Here is a 20014-nt window from a genome sequence, read left to right on the forward strand (position 1 = left end):
ACATTTCATAACGGCCATGCATTGACACAGCTCGTCTGTCTAAATAATCGTTGGTTCGAATTCAGGATGTTATTGAAAAAATAAATAGTAATGGGAACATTGTGCTTAGCAGTCATACTAGGGCGGCGAACCAACCTTACTAAGCGGTCCGGGGCGTGCTCCACCTTAACCATCTTAAAATTTAGACTCTCCGAAACGCTATTTCCTGCATTTTGAGGGGGAAATTGTGCTGACACAAAGGGTTTCAGCTTTATTTTGAAGGGGCGACGCCCCCAACATTTGTTTTCGGAAAACGCCACCACTGCCCCCTCCCTGTGCCGCCGCCACTGTTCTATATTGGCTTATTTCATGCAGTACTGTGGAATACTTTATTTTCGCTGGAATTAATTTTCGCTGAAAAGGCTTTTTGGGCGTTCTTTGTGGAATTTATTTTCACTGATTTTTGGATGAGTTGAATGTGAAATATAGGACAAAAAGTATATTCGCTGGATTTTATTTTCACGGAATCATCCCTTCAGCGAAGATATCGAAAATAAATTCCAAGCGAAAATAAAGTATTCTACAGTACTATTTGAATTTATTTCTCTAGTGTAATCAACATATCTACTTGTGCGTTCGGGGTGTCACTTCACCTTTCGCAACAGACACAATCAAAACACGATACCCAAGATTCAGAGAAGACTCACTCAGCTTCAGAAATTGATATCCCGTAGAATGAGGTTGTCAATGAGTGGGCGGAGTGTGGCAAAGTATCGAGGGCAATATCGAGAATATCAAACAAATAGACCATTTTCCGTTCACTGCGAGAATCACGCGTTATGCGTGAAATCGAACGTAAAAACAGGACAAACAAAGGTCATAGCGTCGTAGTGGCGTCAAACATCGCGTGGGATTCGACAAACGCGAAAGTATTTCGGGGGCATTTCCATGCTTAATAATGTGCTGTCCACATTTGATGATAGGCAATTTCGATTAAGTAAGGGTATTCGGAAGCAATATTCCTCTGTCGAAGATCGGCCGGTCGATGTGAGCTACGAAATAAAGAAATTCGAGTTCAAAATCAAATCGTTCGTTTTTTGCGGCAGACGTTCGACGCGCGTCTTTCATGCATCTCGCGAGATCTCGCAATTGTACGGAAAATCACCTATTCCCAAAACTTGCCAACTGCGATGTAGTTGTATCCACTGGGACTCGTGAAGTAATATTGTGTGCCAATATTCAACAGCGCCAGAAATGAAGGTATGTATAAGTAGGATTTATATTATGGAGGTAATAATGGTGTGATGAATAGCGAAATACATGATTAGGCTATGACGTCATCGTGGTGATAATATTCTCAATGGCAGTCGGACATATATGCTATTGAGCCTAGAAAATAATGTTTCTATTCTAGAGAATGGCATTGTGGTAATATTAGTACGTCTTGTGTGACCTTGAGCTCAACTTCTGAGACAACTGAACTGAGTACCTCCATCAAGAAACCACTGGCGTTTTGTTTCGAGTCTAATGAGTGTCGTGGAATTTCACATATTTACGTAATGCAACTCTGGTGGTTCCATGCGTTGACCTCTTTCCAGACCAAGAAGCAGCGTGAACAGGCAACCCAACGAATAGTGCATTCTATTTTGAAACAGATTTAGAAAGAAAATGTTTACGGAAACGCTACACACGGCAGTTCGGTATTTCGCAAAGTTTAAATATGTTGATTACTTTCTGTCGCATACGACTTATTTACCACTTCCGTGTCACTGAGAATGTTCTAGAACCGTACTGTGTCTGGGTGGAATATTCTATATTTTTTAGAAATGGTTGAATAGGTAATATAACACTGTAGGAGGCAATAGAAGGTAATGGAACATTTTAGAAATTTGTAGTAAGTTCCAGACTCATTATGTATGCTGATGTAATGGTCTATTTATAGACAGTGGGGGTATATATAGGGGAGTTGTTCAGCACTGAGTTCAGATCGGAGATCTCGTTGAATTGTATTGGAGTTTAAGGTAGCGAGAAAGGAAATTTTCACTTTTTTCTTGATTTTTCAAAAAAATATTAAACGGTTACTTTAGACCTTGATACATCATCCCAGGTTTACAAAAGATCGAAATTGTGAAATAACGTTGCTTAAATTAGTGTGTTAAAGCGCTAGCAGAAAAGACTACATCTGCCGTTTCGTGGATATTTGCATAATGTTTATCTTTGAAAGGGTTTAAATGATAACATCTTATCTGTATACTCTGTTGTTGACGATTCTGATATAACGGGTGATAAGCTTCCAGTTGCAAACAATGCGTGTTTATCTAACGTCCATTGTCAGCATTATTGTCAGTCGAGACTTCGTCGGAGCATGGACGTACTACATGGTCGGAGAAACATGGTCATACAGTCCGAGCACACAGTACTCATTTCGCCCAACCTTCCGCTTATACATCTACCGCTTATCGCTTAATTTCCGACCACGCGGTCTTGCCCGACCGGATACCGACCGCATTTTAATCGCGTTTTTTTTTCGCTCGCTCGCTTATTGAAACACCGACCGCTCGCCCAAACACTGATCACTGGCACGTGAGTGGTCCAAATGGTGGTTTTGACAGTAAAGTGTGAACATTCTGAACGACACTTTAAATCTCATAGTTGTATGACACTTGTATCGTGAAAGCACCTGGACCTCTTGTTACGTGTTTTGGGTGCTTGTTCTAGATGTAATATTTTTTATTATTTTAATGAGACAGTTACGTGAACAAAGCCTAGGTAACTCCTTTTGACAGAGCAGAGAAACGAGGAAATGTTAGTGATTAATTCCAAAAATAATGATACCGAATCCACATCGGTCCACGTCTGGTAAAATGTGACATTCAATTTTCAAAAATAAGTCACGATCATTGATTCAGAATGAGTTTAGTCTTAACCGTATACATACCGTAAAAGTGTTCCCACAAAAAATATTTTCCACTAAAAACGGCTACATGCCCTAAACAAATCGAACAGAGCTTGACATGTATGAATAATTTATTGGGCTTAAAAAACACGTGTCAAATTTAGTTGACGTAGCCATACATATTTGGTGGCCAGTCGATGAACAATTCGAAACTCAGTATTCACACGGAAGTCCCCCAGGGCTTAAAAATCATCGAGTTATTGGAGTAGTGGAGTTTTACCGCGTTATTGTACTTGATGTTTGCAGAGTATAATAATACCAGTACCAGTTGAAACCTCATCTGTTGGCTCCGTGTTCGTATTTTATCATCGCCGCCAGGGAAGTCTTTCTGTTACTGTTACTGTTACTGTTACTGTTGCCATTTTGGTATTTGAACCATCACACCTGTACTATACCAATTACGGTAATATTATGTCGCGTGTGACACTTTCGCGTCTTGGGAATTATTCTTCCCTAGCTGAAGTATGAACAAAGATATACCACCGATAGGAAACATTCACCATGTATTTATATTGATACGTTTGTTCCAATTAGTGTTTCTAGTGTACAATTGGGAAAAGAATCATTCGACAAGCTATAACAAGTTTATGGATGATTTTGATATACTATTTTCTACTTTTCTATCCATTTCTAGTACCATGCCACGAGAGACTACATCACACGAGTTTCATTCAATTTAAAATTATAAATATAATATAATATTTGTACAATAATTGTACTTTAATTCTTTTTAAGTTTAATATTCCACTGGTTAACAACCCCTTGTGTACTTTTTGTAAAGTTGAAAATGAAATTTCGATGTCGTTCCCAGAATGCAACAACGACTGGTCTTCATGGTGTTCAGGATATAATACTCGGTTCAACAGAATTGTTTCAGCTCACAAATCATCTTCTCATTCTTGATAAAATACACTTACGTAAATGCAAACTGCCAGTTCTCTCTTTTCATCACAAATTCACAAAATAGTCTTGTTTATAGTTTTCATTTTCCTTCAGAAGATTGGGACAAAACTAACCAATTTGTTTGAGTCAAGGTTATTATTCACATAACCATGCTGAAATGTATAACGGAGATTAAAGCGCGGTAGTCGTCGCGCTACGCATGTGCGAGATATATGGGTCTCATAAAAACAAAGATGGCGACTTTGACTGTTGCGCAGATCAACGAGTACGAACTGAGACGTTTCCTGCCTTTAAATATGCAATTTTTATGTTATTGGAAGGTATCGAAGGAGTCGCCGGCGGTAATCAGTGCAAGTTGCGCACAGGTCAAACCTCATACTTGTGATTTGAAGAGCGCATTGGATTGTGGGAAAACCAATGTTTATCAACGCAAATGTGGCACATGCGCAGCGCGACGACTACCGCGCTTTAAGTAATATATTGCAACCAAGACTAGTAAACTAGTTTATAACCAAAGCGGTCAATCATACAGAAAGACTGTATTATTAAATTAAACTAGTCCATATTTATCTATTTTCAATCACGACAGTTCTTGCCATTCTCGTTTTCTTATGAAAGCACATCTCGAGATTAGCCCTTATGTGATGTAAATGTTTTGGTTGTTCACTTCTGTTACATACATAGTACATAAATAAAAATATTAAATTTGACCAAACCAAAAATCGCAATCGGACATACGGCGCTAATCGTCGCCAATGGGTCTAAGGAACTTCAACAACGAAAACTTGGTACGATTGCATTATTGGTCTAGTGTGTGCGGGGAGTAAATGCTCCATCTTCTACATACCTTGACGATCGCATGGACAGTGGAAATTCGAAGACCCATGGTGAAGCTGAACATTTAGCATTTTTTGCTGAGACAAATCTCTCCGATTTAAGTTGGGAAAAAAAGTGATCAGACAAGAAACAAGTAAGATTACACCTATGAGAAGGAAGGTCAATTTGATACCCAGATAAGAGGCTTTCTTATCGCTAAACATCAAGATTATAACACTTACAGTGGTTACAACTCGTGCGTCTTGACATTCATCTGTTTTTTAATTATTTTCCCGGGGCTGGATGAATACCCGTAATTTAGGCTCCATATACAACCCATCGTCGAAAATCCGTTTCTTTGCGGCAATTAATGTTTACAACACACACACAAACGCTAGTATCCTCGGGGGCGGACATCCGGGCATTTTCACCGCTTGGCAACCCTGGCGGTGAAAACAAAGGCCAAAAACTCGCAGAAAATGGTACTTTGGGATGGTTGTTGAGAGTCCCCTGAACAGTGTAACAAGATTAGCCCTATGTGTGTAACATATGTAAATTTGGTTGTTCGGGATTACTTCAAAGTTGAGTTTGTGTTGTTTTCCCGAATTTTCACCGGCTCGACTGGCGTTCCACAGCAGCGCGCACAGAGCCCATAGAAATGCATGTACAGCGGTGCGCGTCATAGCAACGTGGAACGTCTGTGGCGTAGCTCCGCCCCCGTGTGATTAAATAAATATTTCAGCAAGTTTAGTCAAACATAGTTATAAATAAATAAGCCTAGACCCTACCTTCAACTTCTTAGCCAATCAAAATGATTTATTGTTTACTCTACGATGACGTAAACAGTATGTTTGCAGTCGAGGTTCTAGTAAACTTCCGAAACCCACAGGATTGTGAGGATTGGCGAAGCTTTTAAAGTTCTTCGAACGTTCATTACATCCTTAAAATATTATCTATGCAAATAGGCGGCGAGTAGTCAGTGCTATTGTCTTTATGCGTCGTTGAGGGCGCCATCCAAAGCATCTCCCATGTAAACATGTAACCGTTTATTCTGTAAGGGTATTATATGCAAGTAAAAAAAAACATAAATTAAAAAAAATATATATTAAAATAATACCATAATGTAACGCGAAAAAAATAAACATATTGATACTGAAAATTGATTGAGTATGAGCAAAGACAAACTGTTTTGTATTTCTTGTGTCATGATGATAGATATTTCAGTTGTCAAGAAGACACCTTGTGTGTTCAAGGGTGAAATTGAAAACCTAGGCTGAAGGTCAGGTACCAAAATAATACTCGAGAAATTCATATCCCCCTTCCCCCATATGTGTCCTTGTCCTCGGGACGGGCATCCGGGTATTTTCACCGTCTGGCAACCATCACGGAGAAAACAAAGGCCGAAACTCGCAGAAAACTGTACTTTGGGATGGTTATTGAGACTCTACTGAACAGTGTAACAAGATTACCCCCTGTATGTGCATCATATATACATTCGGTTGTTCATGATTACTTCAATGTTGAGTTTGTGCTGTTTCCTTGACTAACTGTTTTCACCGGCTCTTCTACCGGCGTTCCACAACAGTTCGCGCAGAGCCCATAGAAATACATGGTACAGTGGTGCGCGCCTTAGCAACACGGAGCGTTCTGTGACGTAGCTCGATCCGCTCCTAAGGATACAATATGTTTAAAGTATTCTCAATGATGCCCAAATTGATCAATTATGTAAACTAAAATAGTCTTCCGTATTTGTATTTTACTCATGCAGCGCCCTCTGTCGTCCAATCGATGTAAGAGTAAATATAATTGTTTCAATGCATCTTTTTCAGTCATTGGTGGAGTATTGTTTGAGTTTCTGTATTCATGAACTCCAAATAGCTGGTAAGATTGTTCTTGATATTAAAGAGGTGGGGGTGCCGCGTAAACGTTTGATAGTTCGACGGAACCAGGGTAACCTACGAACAGATTGCGAGAGCTAGAAATAACCTTACGTAGAGATATTTGGGACGTGTTTAAACCAGAGCGCGCAAGTTTCTGTGGTAACGCGGACTCGAAACTTCATTCACTCAGTTATTTTTTTTTTCGGAGTTTGGGTTGGCTATGCGTTTGAACACTGAAAGTTTATTGATCCTACATACCTGCCATCATTTCAAAAAGTACGGAAGAATGATATTTAAAAACCAAACTAACAACTGTGACATCTCTGTTCATTGGTCAACTTAATAAACCAAATTTAGGGGCGTTGATCAATCAAATCGCTACTCACTGGCGGCGACGTTCTTGCTTGGTATATTATTGGTCACGGCGCGCTTTGGATTGTATAAGGGATGCGGATAACGCCAGCATTTGTCTGTTACTAGGTGACTGGCATTGGTATATATAGGACTAGTGGACGGAACTCTCTCTCGTATTGTCTCACGTTTTTCATGACATGACAGACAAATTAAGTTAATCGAAAAAAAAAAAACACTAAAAATAATATGATAAAAATTTGTAGTAGGAAATATGGATGTCCACAACAAATCAAACATTGCCAAACATTAAAGGAAAGCCTTGGAAATACGCTAATGCTTCTCCCTCGAGAAAAAATGTTTGATTTTACCGTGACCTCAATTCGATTACAAATGGTGTCGAAGGTACCATAGAGGGCGCCATTTTAAAGACTTCTCAAATTGTAGAGTACAAGTTACGATGTCATGCCTGTCAACACACGTGACGTATTACCGGCGGCGTGACGTGTTACCGGTAAACTTGTGAGGCCCAAGCTAGTGAAGATCCGTGCCTTGATAGGGCGTGCATGGGTGAAGCCCAAAATATAAACAAATGACGTCACAGAAATGACGTCACAGAGCACCAGCCTACGTTTGTAAAAGGGTGCCTATATCTGCTTGAAATGGCACAGCGGGTATCGACATTTATGTAAACATCACTGCGCACTTTTAATACGCAGTATGTTTTGTTTCAGCCCCCGTGGCAACGAGCGACAATTACACTCACCGGACTAGAAATGTACAAATGTCTTATAATTTTATTAATAAAATGTATCTCTCAAATTCTTTACAGTAAATAAAAAAGGTCATAGTAGTACAACGCTAAAATTCTTTAACAATGTCTATGAATGAAAATAACGAGGTATACACGTTGAGGGCGCTAACATGGTCGCTACGTAAAAACAAGAAAAAACAACAAAAAAACATGACACTGCGATCAGGAATAACACGGTCACGTGATCCTTTTCCAGGTATGCGAATGCAGTCCAATTTTGAATTAGGGTAAAATGATTGGCGCAGTACGTCATTGATATATATTTCCGAGTCACGTGGGGACTTTTCTGAATGGACAAATATGAGCACGTGACATCAACACAGCTACGCTCAATGCGTTTGCTAATTGCTTTTTTTTTTTTTTTTTACCTAAAACGAAAAATCACCATCTCCGAATGGTCGTAGATCTTAACAAAAAATACTGATAAATAATAACGAAAACATTAAAAAAGAAGCTTCAATTGAAAATGTGAAAAAGTTCGAGGTATTATTATGGCGAGTCAGTTACGGAAACAAAGGATGGATGCAATAACGTCACTGTCTGCTCTCGTGTGTGAATGGTGATATCTCGCGGGATTCCGTAACGCGAATGACCTGTTCTGATTTCCTGATACATGTAGCGGTCATTATTGTCTAATAAACTACAGTTGTAGTGAACAGTACTTATACTTGAATATTTTAAATAATTTAAATAGAAACACAGAATTGCTGGTAAATTACATAAATGGTTAATTTGTATTTACAAATATTTTCGCGAGAGTTATGGAAACGTCTACTTCGAACTTTTTTTTTTATGACGGAGCTCAAAGTGTCAGTCCCGTTCTGGGCACTTGTTGATAGAGTCAGATATTGTCCGTTTTCAACAGTATATTCTTTATAAAATGACACCTCAGATACATCCGCCATTTTGGAATATGGTAAGTCTGATTGTCTGACGCTGTCTGTTTTCAAAGCGCCTGATGCTCTCGCAATTCTTTTTCTTCAAGTTTCTCTCGTTCAGTCATCTTCTTCAATTTCATTCGCCTGTTTTGGAACCATATTTTTATTTGTCTCTCTGACAAACTGAGTTGTTGCGATAGCTTCGTTCGTCGCTCTCTTGTAAGGTACATGTTGTTTTGAAAGGCTTGTTCTAACTCGAATATTTGCATTTTGGTGTAGGGTTTCCGTTTGGTTCGCCGGGGTGTCGTGGTGAATGTTGTCAGCCAACTGCAATTCGACACGTCAGTGACACCTGTAACAAAACAAGAAGATAGAATATATTAAGTCAGTCAGTCAGTAATTGGCATAAAGCCTTCCCCTGATTGGTTTGTCGGGTATCTGTTGATGTTAAGTAGCGAATCAGATATTGTCTTACATAGCTAGCGGACAGCCGAGATTCACGAGTAAACCATCGTAGGCTTTGTATCAACAATATGATCGACGCACATACTGAAGCCAATTTTTAACTTAATTAAATTAAAATTAATTATATTTCTGTTTTCATATGTGTATCTTGATATCAAATTCAATATTCTTTTGAAATATGAAAATTTGCTGAAACTTTGAAGAATTGATAGAAATCATGCATATCCTAAAATAAAAAAACAAAGTAATTTCAATGTGTTCAAAATGGAGTAGCATTTTTTGAGGAATTACATACTCGCTAAACAATAATAATTTTACGTGAGTGGAATTTAATGATGAATCGGGTAGTAAAAAGTAGGTCTAATGGGGATATACTATCGTTATTGTAAATGTCAATGACCGCAGTGTTATGACTACGTGACGTCATAAAAAATTGACGTCCGCCATTTTAAATACGAATAGCATAGTAGGAAAAAAAAATGTGCGGAAAGGAAATAGAGAGAGCCATAATCTCCAATAGTTTCTGTGATACATAAGATTTCTGATTTATATTTTCTATGGACAAAACATTTCCATTTAGTTCTTATACTACAAGGATTTCCAGCAAAAACTGAATCTCATTTTGTAGTATGTGAAACCAATCCCATGCCCTTGGAAGCGGCCATGATATTACAAAAACGCGTGGATTTGAGTCCGGTAGTAATTACTTGACGGGGTCTGATGTGTCATCTCGTTGGTCGCCCAGGACACAACCCCCCTACAGACTTTACGTGCCTCTGTCTCTTTGAGCTACCGTGCCGACAAAAAGGGTCTTAAAATTTTACGAGCCATAAAAACAAATGAAGAAATGAAAGATGCCGCCATTAGAAAGTGTTATAGAATGCAAATAAACAGACGGGCACCGAGAAGATTGCTAAGGTCACTGCATCTAATAAAACTGAGGCATCTCTCGAAAGCGACTAAATATCGGTTTTATACTTGCATGAAGTAGGTGGTAGTGCGATGTTTTCTTTCGAATTTTCATAGCAGTTTCGGCGAAAGGGTCTAATACACGTAAACAAGCAGAATATGACGACAAGACAGGATTTTGCGCAGTAGTAGCCGGTTGTATTTTATTATATATTTGCTGCGTATTTAACGGTGTGCTTCGTCGCCAAGCGGTCGTTGCACTCCAAATTGAACGGGTACGAATGAAACGGGATCGCAAACTATAAAATTCGCTTTATGGAGTTATACTCGTTTAAATTATATTTTGGAATTCTGGGTTGTATATAGATCTATCAGTGAATTCTCTCTCATGTATATGAATATGAAAACGGACGCCGTATGCCTTATCTATTAATCACCGGAATATGGCATTTGAAACCTCGAGTAGTGCTACTAATACCCGTGATGTTTTTATGGTTGGGAGAGTTAAACAACAAGACTATGTCCCCACACGTACATGCCACACAGCCGAGGAATGGTTGCAATGACTCGCCCAAGGTTGTGGTTATTTTACTGTACGATGAACCGTTGCTGCGATCGTTTGATTTACTCCGCTACAAATATGACTCGACATTGGCTTTCGACGGATCATGGATTGGCTTGATATCGTTAGGGCTAGCGGTCATGATGACCCGTGTGTGATCAGAGTTTTATTTTATTAATACGCGTACAGTGCGGGCCCCAATGATTCGCTTCTTGCTTTCGTGAACATAGGATTTCCATTATGTCTTAGCGGTGCTTCCTGTGAAGCAACTTTTCACCAGGGTGACGTACATTTTGAATTACAGAAAATAGTGTGTGTGTTTTCTGTTCATAAATAATTTAAACTATTAAATGTAACTCCTAGTATTTGAGACGATTCGTTTCTTGACGGCGACAGACCGGTAAGTTGGGAGCTCCGAATATTAGTGGTTCCTTCCGTTGATGCAAAATCAGTATGCACATAACACTAATAATAATGTTTACTTCGTGTCTAAATTGCGATCAGAATGTTTCTTCTCAAACTGGAATCGCTACATTACAGAATAATATGTGATTTATTGTGCCGTCTTACCTGGTACGTTCCCCGTGTAGTTGGATGCTGGATGGGCTCCATAATTTGTCGGGTTAATACCGTATGTGTGTTGTGATATCGCTCCTCCACCGTTAAAAATCGGCGGCGATTGAAAAGTGTTCAGACATTGCCGACTTTGGTTAAAATCATACGAATTCCAGCTAGGCAAAGTGTCATTGTAGTTTGCGTTCGTTGTGTCCATGTTGTTATAGTACTGGGGGTATCTGCACGGGAAAACGCTTCCCTGGTCCGATGTCACCGCGTTGCTGCTCGCCATGGCGTTGCTTAGATAGTTGTCGGTTGCCGTCTGCTTCTCGCGGAGGAGCGAGCTATATCTGTCCATACTGTTTTTCGGATCGACGAACCAGTCGGTACAGGAGTCCCTCTGTATACTCGCATGCATGGTCACAGGTGTCTTTACGTTTCGGTCGTACAGCACTCCTTTCTCAACGATGTGATATGTTTGCCGATACAATGTGCGTCTCCTTAAACCACCCCACTACAGCACAGTTAAAAAGAAACGCGGCAAAATCGACAAACCTTTAATCTCGGCCCGGTAACCTGGGTATTTATAGTTTCTGGCAAGTAAAGGTTGGGAATTTTTATGGTGTCATTTTTTTTGCGCACCGCCTGCGCACTTATGACGTACGAAGTGCAGTGGTCGAACAGCCAATATACGGGCGGGGTTGAGTAATCATCATTCCTGCGGGTCGTTGATTGGTTGACGTTGACATACACTTTCCCATTCATCATATTTCACACCGAGAGTACGCATGCGTTGTAATTGATGTTTTTGGTGTCCAGAGAACCCCGTACATGAAAAGCGTACGTCGTTACCTTTTACGATATTTAATTAACCGCAGGGAGAAAACAGGAAATATTCGGCCACTTTCTATCACACAGCTCTCTGTCTACGCAGACCTTTCAGGGACTTTTTTGGGGGGAAGGCCAAAGATTGAACGAGGCATATAGTAGTCGTTTATAAATAAAACTCAAATCGTGACAGCCAATAACTGACATGCCTCGGGTCAGGTGGGGGCATAGAACTACACGCTGCAATTGGCAATTTTGAGAGCGAAATTCGTCGATTCATTAAAATTCGAGACAAATGATTATGTACAGGAAAACAAATATAATATTTAATTTTTCAGATATCTTAGAATTGAACATCAAAATAATAATAATAATGTTTTACATGACTGGGTTGAATTGGTGTCGGCAACGCACAATGACCTGAGAATTTTTATGTGCCTCGGCGGTGCTTTTTATCACGGCTTCACCAACACAAGGCCACTCATGAGAAGGCGCTGTTACGCCCAGTGAGCGAGCCACCCAGGGTATCCACACCCGGACGCCATCACGATTTCTTCGCTACACAAACAGTTTTATTATTATTATTATTAATAATACAAAAAAAATGCAATTTTGCCGAAATACGTCGAAGTACCCTCATACGAAGTATCTGAGTAATTCCGTTTTTTTGTTTGTATATATAAGTGGATTTCCGCGGATATTCTATAAGGTTTATGGTAAAAATTTGATAATTTGAAATACAGTCCGTGTTTCATCATAATAGGGGCTTAGTATACGGCGATATACTGGTGTATTTACGGCGGTCACGCCCGAGAAAATAATGCAGACTGTTATTGTCGATATTATGTTAATATACAATTCTGTACTGCCAGTAATCGTAGATGTAACAGTGGCGCGAATAGCATAGTTAGCTGTTGACATCAAAATAAACCAAACATCCAATCCAATATCCAACATTTAACATCGATATAAAAGATTGGTTTAATTGAAAACTTGCATAGAACGACGATTATTTAAATCATTACGATTGCACTTTTTGTGAATTGAATTTACGAACATTTTCGTTGACAGTGCTTCCACGGAACGCCTACACGCTCGTGTCGCATTGGGGGAAAGCCCCCGTCAATGTGCACTAACACAAATCTGGCGATTTCAGGTGGATTATAACTAACATCTCGTGATTAATTTTTATGTTTGTGCCAGATATTAGTAAATGATAGTCCGTGCTACGATAACAACTACCAACAATGGTGTATATAGGCAGTGTTTTCGCCGGGTACTGTTCAAGACACTGAGTAAGAGTGGATCAATCCCTCAGTGCCATGCGGGGCGAAACTTACATCACAAAATGTGTCGCTTTCACGATGATTTGTATGGTTCTATCGCTATTTGGGCAATGACGGGCAATGGAGAAAGCAATTAATGTTGTTTTAATAAACAGATTCTCCAAGATGCACGAAATTTCGATGATTTTACTTCAGTATAGTTGCCTGTCTCCGCGTATTTTTCTTACACACTCGATTTCAGGTCACTCACCTATACTTTCCGGCGCATGTTGCAGCAAATTACTATTTCACTTTTATTCAAAACAATTAAAAAAAAAAATACTCATGTCAAACATCTCAAGTTGGGAATAATTTCTGAGACTGATGAAAAATCTGTATTCCAATTCACAAAATAGTATGTATAATTCTTGAAGATCCCTGGTTTCGTGAGTGCTCGGGATGGTCGAAATAAAAAAAAATAAACATTTTACCACGTTTTGTGTTTTCCGAAAGTTGATTCTTGAACATAGATATTTTGTGACAGTTGTAGTGCAAATGATCGGAGAGTGGAATTCAACACAGTTTTTTCCCCGTCCTGAAACAATCATCTGCCAAGGACCTCTCCCTGTTCTCAGCGGTTCGGTGCCCTCCCTGCAAATATCAACGCATGTGACGTAACAGAGAACCCTCACCGGGGACCGGCTTTAAATTTTAACTGCCGTGAATGGAGCACGGTGAGAGCTCGTTTCATCGCACCGAGTTTACACAAACGTTGAAAGGAGCCGACCCGGATTAACGACGGGCGATATGGGCTTCAGCAGACAGTCATATAACGAGCCACTCTTACTGTATTTCTTTGTAGAAGTCATGACTCCCCGGTCAGATCCCGATAACGTCGTGCAATCACTGCCTACACTCTTCTTAACGAGCGAGTTTTTCCAAACAAAACTAAAAAAATTTGAATTATTATTTCTGATATATTTAATAAGGCCTGTGCTGTAGTTTGTTTGTCAGTAGTGCACAAACCGTTGGTGTTTAGCATTTTCTTGGTTCATACTGACGCGCAAGTGTTTTCATTTGCGAAATGCTTCGATGCCGTCTATCGCCGGGAGCATGCTTGTTGTAATGAATGACATGATGACACTACGCTGAATTTAACAGCAACTGTTTGTTTGTATATTGAGGTAGAATGATTCTAAAAGCTTAAAAGTAATGTAATTTTGTTTACATTTACATATTTATGTGACATTTTATGTTACAAAATTAAGAAAATCAAATCAAAATGACACCGTACACCAAAAAAAAAAAAAAAAAAAAAAAATCGATGTACAGAATAAAAAAAGAATTTTGTCTGTTTTAGGGCATTTTACCATCATTTTCTTTATCTCAATATCTCAAAAATGTGGTGCTAAAAATTATATGTAGTGTCTTATACCAAGTATTCGTCACGGTGTCAAGACATTATTTTGACGGGCGTTTTTTCAACGAAATGCGCTTTCTATGCAGTCCATTGGAACCGATTCTAATGTTATACCTATTATTTTCATTTTTTCTAAAAAAAATGACATTTTTCTAAAAAAATGACAGTGATTTAAAAACTCCGCATTAATTATAGACAGATTTGCCCTAAAATATGCCTGCATGTCGAAATGTAACATTCTGCATTGTGTGACCACTCCTCGCATTTGTTTAGTTCTCGGCTGAAAAAAAAAAATTCTCGGCACAAATAATGGTCCTATGACTATGTGCGTCATTTTTATGAGGAACTATTTTCAATTGCGTATTCAGATTAAACTCAGGTCGAATATATAGCAGTGGGGAATGTTTATAGCTTACGCACTGAACAGCTAATCTCTTCAAAAACAATTCCTCTGACAGAAATGCAACAAGATGTGGTACTTTGTTAAAGCCTAACAGATTCAGATAGTCGAATATATGTCAGATCGTATTAGGACTGTGTCTACGAAAATAAAACAGTTAGAAAGTCGTTCAATTCGTCAACGGTGTTTGGTTGTACAGTAGTTCGTCGTTTAGAATTTAGTCCAATCGCAAACAACAAACAAGAACAAAAACACAATCATGATAGATTGACGTCTAAATCAAACCGATTCCAACGTTTTCTTACGACCACCGTGTCATCCATCACGATATTAAAACGTTTTTCTCAACTGAATGTGGCGACGTGCTTGGACCAAAACAACATTATTGTCGCTATCAGTGAGAAATGGTAGTCGCTGACCTTGTTTCGTTTAGTATTTAAAAAAAAATCAACTATATGGTTAGTTAAGATATATCTTATACGCTGCGTCCAAAACAATTCACAGACCAATCACTCGTTTTTAAATTATATTCAAACCCTGGATGATGAAATATTTCATTTTATTTTTCTCGTGAAATTAGTTTTATGGGCGATAAAAGTTCAACTTTTCTCTTGACGTCATGAAAACCTAGACAAACATTGAGCCTGTTTTTGTCGGAGACTTATTCATTTGCGTTGGTATTTCTAGAAACGTTAATCACTAAACACTAATCGAAGTGATAAATATGATATATAGTAAACTATATTTGGTAATTGTTGTGTTAAGTAACTTTTCAAAATAGCTAGATTTTTCGAGCAACGGCTCTGTATCGATAGCTTTTTTCTTTTATGTTATCGATAAAGCGCCATTGTTATTGCCTACTATATGCCTATTATATGCCTACTATATGCTATATGCCATCGGATAGAACTGATTTGGAGGCATTCAAAATGGAATCCTCAAATCAGTAGAGATAGATAGATTGCTGACTACTGGCAAGGCCGGTCGTTGAAGCGCGGTGGTCGTCGCGCAGCGCGTGTTCGAATTTCATGTAAATAAACAATGTATTTCACACGCGTTGTAAGCGTCGCTGTGAGTCTCATATCGAACAGGACGCGGCACGACGACTGCCGCCCTTTAAGAAAAAAAAATGGATGTGATTATTGTAGAGGTGGCTTGAACGACAAACAAAAATGTAGTTTTTTTCACTCTTCCATAAAATGGGAATATCAGTTTACCAAATTACAAAATCTATATATGACTAAGATTGTTTCATAACCAACTTATCAATGTTAGGTTTATCCAGTGCATTGGCGCGGCTGATTACCTCACTGCATTGTGTTATCTGCTTTGAAGGAATACTGCTCTCAACTCGTGTGTCTACAAAAAAAAATCTCGATGGCATATCACACCAGTTGCATCTTTTATGATATGAGACTTCAAAAAACGAGGTTATTAATGTTGCTCGCATTCCCGTAGTTTAATCGGTGACTTGGGGTGTTGTATCATATTTTATGATCGAAATTTACAACTGTAAATTACGTCACAAAACAAACTGTTAACAGATTATGTCTGAAACAATTCCCGTAATTTTTCAATAAATGTATTACATATCAAATGTTTACCATGTATTCTCTAGAAGAAATTACATGCTAATTAAAAAGATAAGGATATCATATCACGTATATATCAGCGTTATTACAGAGGTGTGAATGTGGGGGGGGGGGGGCTGGTTCAGTGTATATTTCTGTATTTTATATTTTCGATTGGCATTAGTTGACAGCTCTTCATGCCACAATACGATATGCCCAGAGTAAAGCTGACGTTCGCCAACTGTGTAAAGGTTTATATAACAACCTTGTCTGAAAATTAAAAGATTTTGAAATAAGATAAACATATAAGTTGAATATGTCACTAAAATGCCCCCTAAACCCGATTCGAATGATCACCGAGTGATGGCGTCAAAACCCCATCTTGTGCCCACATTAGTTTGTTACGCCCTCGTTAATGTTACGTAATAGGTACGCTGATGTTGTTACCCTGAGGGGTTTTGAAGCAATTTCTTAGCCTCTTTACGCCTTTCTTCTTTTGCGCCGATGTACAGTGACACGCAGAAACGAGTTGTAAACGCGCTAATTGTAAAACACAACATTTAAGAACTGGCGAATTACAATGCTTCGATTCTAAAAATAAGTGCATAAAAACGCGAAATGTTCACTCAAGCCTTTTGGCATATTGCATAGAGTTTTATACACAGTGACTTGCTACTACTGTTATTTACTACAATACCTCTCTGATTTGTTAACTAATTTACATAAAGTAACGACGTGCCATGTATAATTTGTTCTATGCGTTCACTTTTTTTTTTAATATTTACAAAAATCATTTTCACCCTTGACATCACTATTCTTTAAATTCGACGATTTCCAACTCAAAAGTTTCCCAAAATATAAGATGAAGCATATTATTGTTATTATTTAGAATAATTCTACGTGTAATACCCATCGATCTGTCGTTATTGTTAAAGCGCGGTGGTCGTCGCGTAGCGCGTGTTGGAATTTCATGTAAATAAACAATGTATTTTACTCGCGTTGTATACGTCGCTATGAGTCCTATATCAAGCATAATTTCTTGCGATTTTTATTTTGAAAAATCATTAAAATCTACAGGCAATTGAAATCACGTAATTAACAAGGAAATTATAAAAAAATAAAATAAAAATACAAATAAGACGTGTAACATGCTGCACTAAGGTTTCATCGATTTTAAACAACATAAGTTCAAAAAATGGGAAAAAAACACTGTCAGTAAGAATAGTGGTGTGAACATGCATTGAAATATGCCTATGCTGACTTTGCGTATACAAGAATATATATTCGATGAACAAAAAAATAAAATAAAATAAAATAAAATAAAATAAATTCAATATAAATATAAATATTAATAGTATTTTAATCTTTTCACCACCAGATTTGTTCGCCCCATTTTTTCTGCACTTTTTTTTTCTTATATTCTTAAATATTTCTGGAAATGAACCCTAATTTTTGGAGCCAACAGACACAATTTGAGTTGATTTTCAGTTTTTACTAAACATAATTGTATTTTTTGTCTCAATTTTCTGAAAGAAAGTGCAGACTATAACTGGGACTTTTTGTTAATTTGTGATGGTGAGGAAAAAGTTAAAGGAACAGATATTTTTCGGATCATCTACTAACAACATATGTCACGTGATTTCTTCATCGACGGCGACTTATTGTTTAGAACACGGAATAAAATAACTATTTGTTGCAGTTGAACAAAATATTATCATAGTTTCGGGAGCTCAACTTGGCAGGTCGTTTTAAGCGCGCGCTTCAGATTTTTTTCCCTTATATTGTAACATATGAGAGAATTTTTTGCATGGTAGCCTGTAACGTCATCGTAATGAATCAGTCTGGCTCAGGTCGATGAACCCGATAATGTTTTCTGCTTATCGTCAAAATGGGCGATGCCATTTCGACATTCTTCATCACTGCTGTGTACGAGTCTGTTGGTCTCAAGCACGAGGTTTCAACTTCCGGTCTCGTAAAATATCAAGGTCGGTGTGTTTGTACTTTTCCCAATTCAAAATGGCGGCGTCCGCCGACAGCGTCATATATGTCCTTGATAACGAGAATTACGACGGGAAATCCTAGTTACGGCCGGTTGGTTGATTATTTTTACACACTGGTTATAAATAACTGTCAATATCGTGCAGGTGAGGGCGTTGGAGCGCGTATGTCATTTAAGAGTAAACACAAATTAGTGCGCTCAATCGGAGCTGGCCGAAAACAGCAGTAAACTCATTTCTACACTAACGAGAAAGTTGTACGAAATGATTAAAACTGCTACAGTAAAATTGTATATTTTATAGCAAAATGAAACCCCGCCATTTTATTGAGCGACATTTCGTCTTGTATTGGATAGATTTATATTTATAAGTATAAATGTCAATGTAATATAATGTAAGAAGATTATGAAGACATTTAACCCGCCATATTTTACTTGTCAAAATGCTGGTGCTAAATTTGCTCGTTATTCCCTTTACTATCATTTCATTTTGTTAATTTTCGACCAAATGGACATAGTTCCTCGTTGCTTATGTGTTTTATTCAACATTTTTAAAAGTACAAGTTATTTTGTGTTGTCAAAGGTGACAAGACTTCACTTTGGCGTCCGAACCCTGCAAACATTCATGTCAACACTTGCCACCATATATCCTCAAATCTATGCATAAGCCTACATTCATTTTATTAAATATTTTTTCTCAAAAAAAGATCAAAACTGCAAAAAAGAAATTATAACCATTCAGTCCAAATTAAAAAAAAAATAATCCCCCCCCCAAAAATTGACATTCTGACGGGAAAAATGGTTCGTCTGCGTGATATGAGTACAATATTTGTAGCGCGTCAACTCTCGTTTGAATTCTCATACAACCCCAGGGAAGACAACAATGACATCAAATGACCCCGACTGGAAAGGTAAACTTTTTCGTAGTATCCTAGTACTAGTGTATCCGTGTTGTTTATTATTCCCGTCACGAAAACATCTCAAGATTCAAAAATTATTACAATATGCACGCCGGAAGTTCACCGTGACCTTTTCGCCCTGGACTCTTTTTATTGTTTCGAGTGCTTAAAAAAACGGTGCACGTGAGACTCGCACAGTAAACAAACAATATACTGACTTGTTTTATTTACGAGGCGTCTCCTCAGCCTAAGGCCACAATTGTGGTATGTCAGGGCTGCCAAGGTTGGTACTTCAAATAAAATATATATAAACAAGTCAACAGTATAAGTACTCATTTATTTACGTAAAATAACAAATTTATTTATTTATTTATTTATTTATTTATTTATTTATTTATTTATTTAATTTAGTTGTACATTAATGTTAGTAAAATATTAAAACTTATTTATTTATTTATTTATTTATTTATTTATTTATTTAATTTATTTATTTAATTTATTTGTACATTAATGTTAGTAAAATATTAAAACAAATGTATTTATTTATTTATTTATTTATTTATTTAT

The 20014-nt window shown here is 37.9% G+C and overlaps 1 protein-coding gene across 1 annotated transcript; it reads right to left on the minus strand.

The window, feature by feature from the left end:
- Positions 1–8049: 8049 nt before the first annotated feature.
- hox11/13b (homeobox 11/13b) lies at positions 8050–11615 on the minus strand. Its single transcript, NM_001164942.1, is given in 2 exon segments — positions 8050–8929; positions 11084–11615. Coding segments are annotated over 2 exon segments (687 nt in total). The 5' UTR covers positions 11487–11615; the 3' UTR covers positions 8050–8645.
- Positions 11616–20014: the final 8399 nt, after the last annotated feature.

The sequence above is a fragment of the Saccoglossus kowalevskii genome, chromosome 20 (genome assembly GCF_978046115.1).
Source record: "Saccoglossus kowalevskii chromosome 20, keSacKowa6.1, whole genome shotgun sequence".
Classification (NCBI taxonomy): domain Eukaryota; kingdom Metazoa; phylum Hemichordata; class Enteropneusta; family Harrimaniidae; genus Saccoglossus; species Saccoglossus kowalevskii.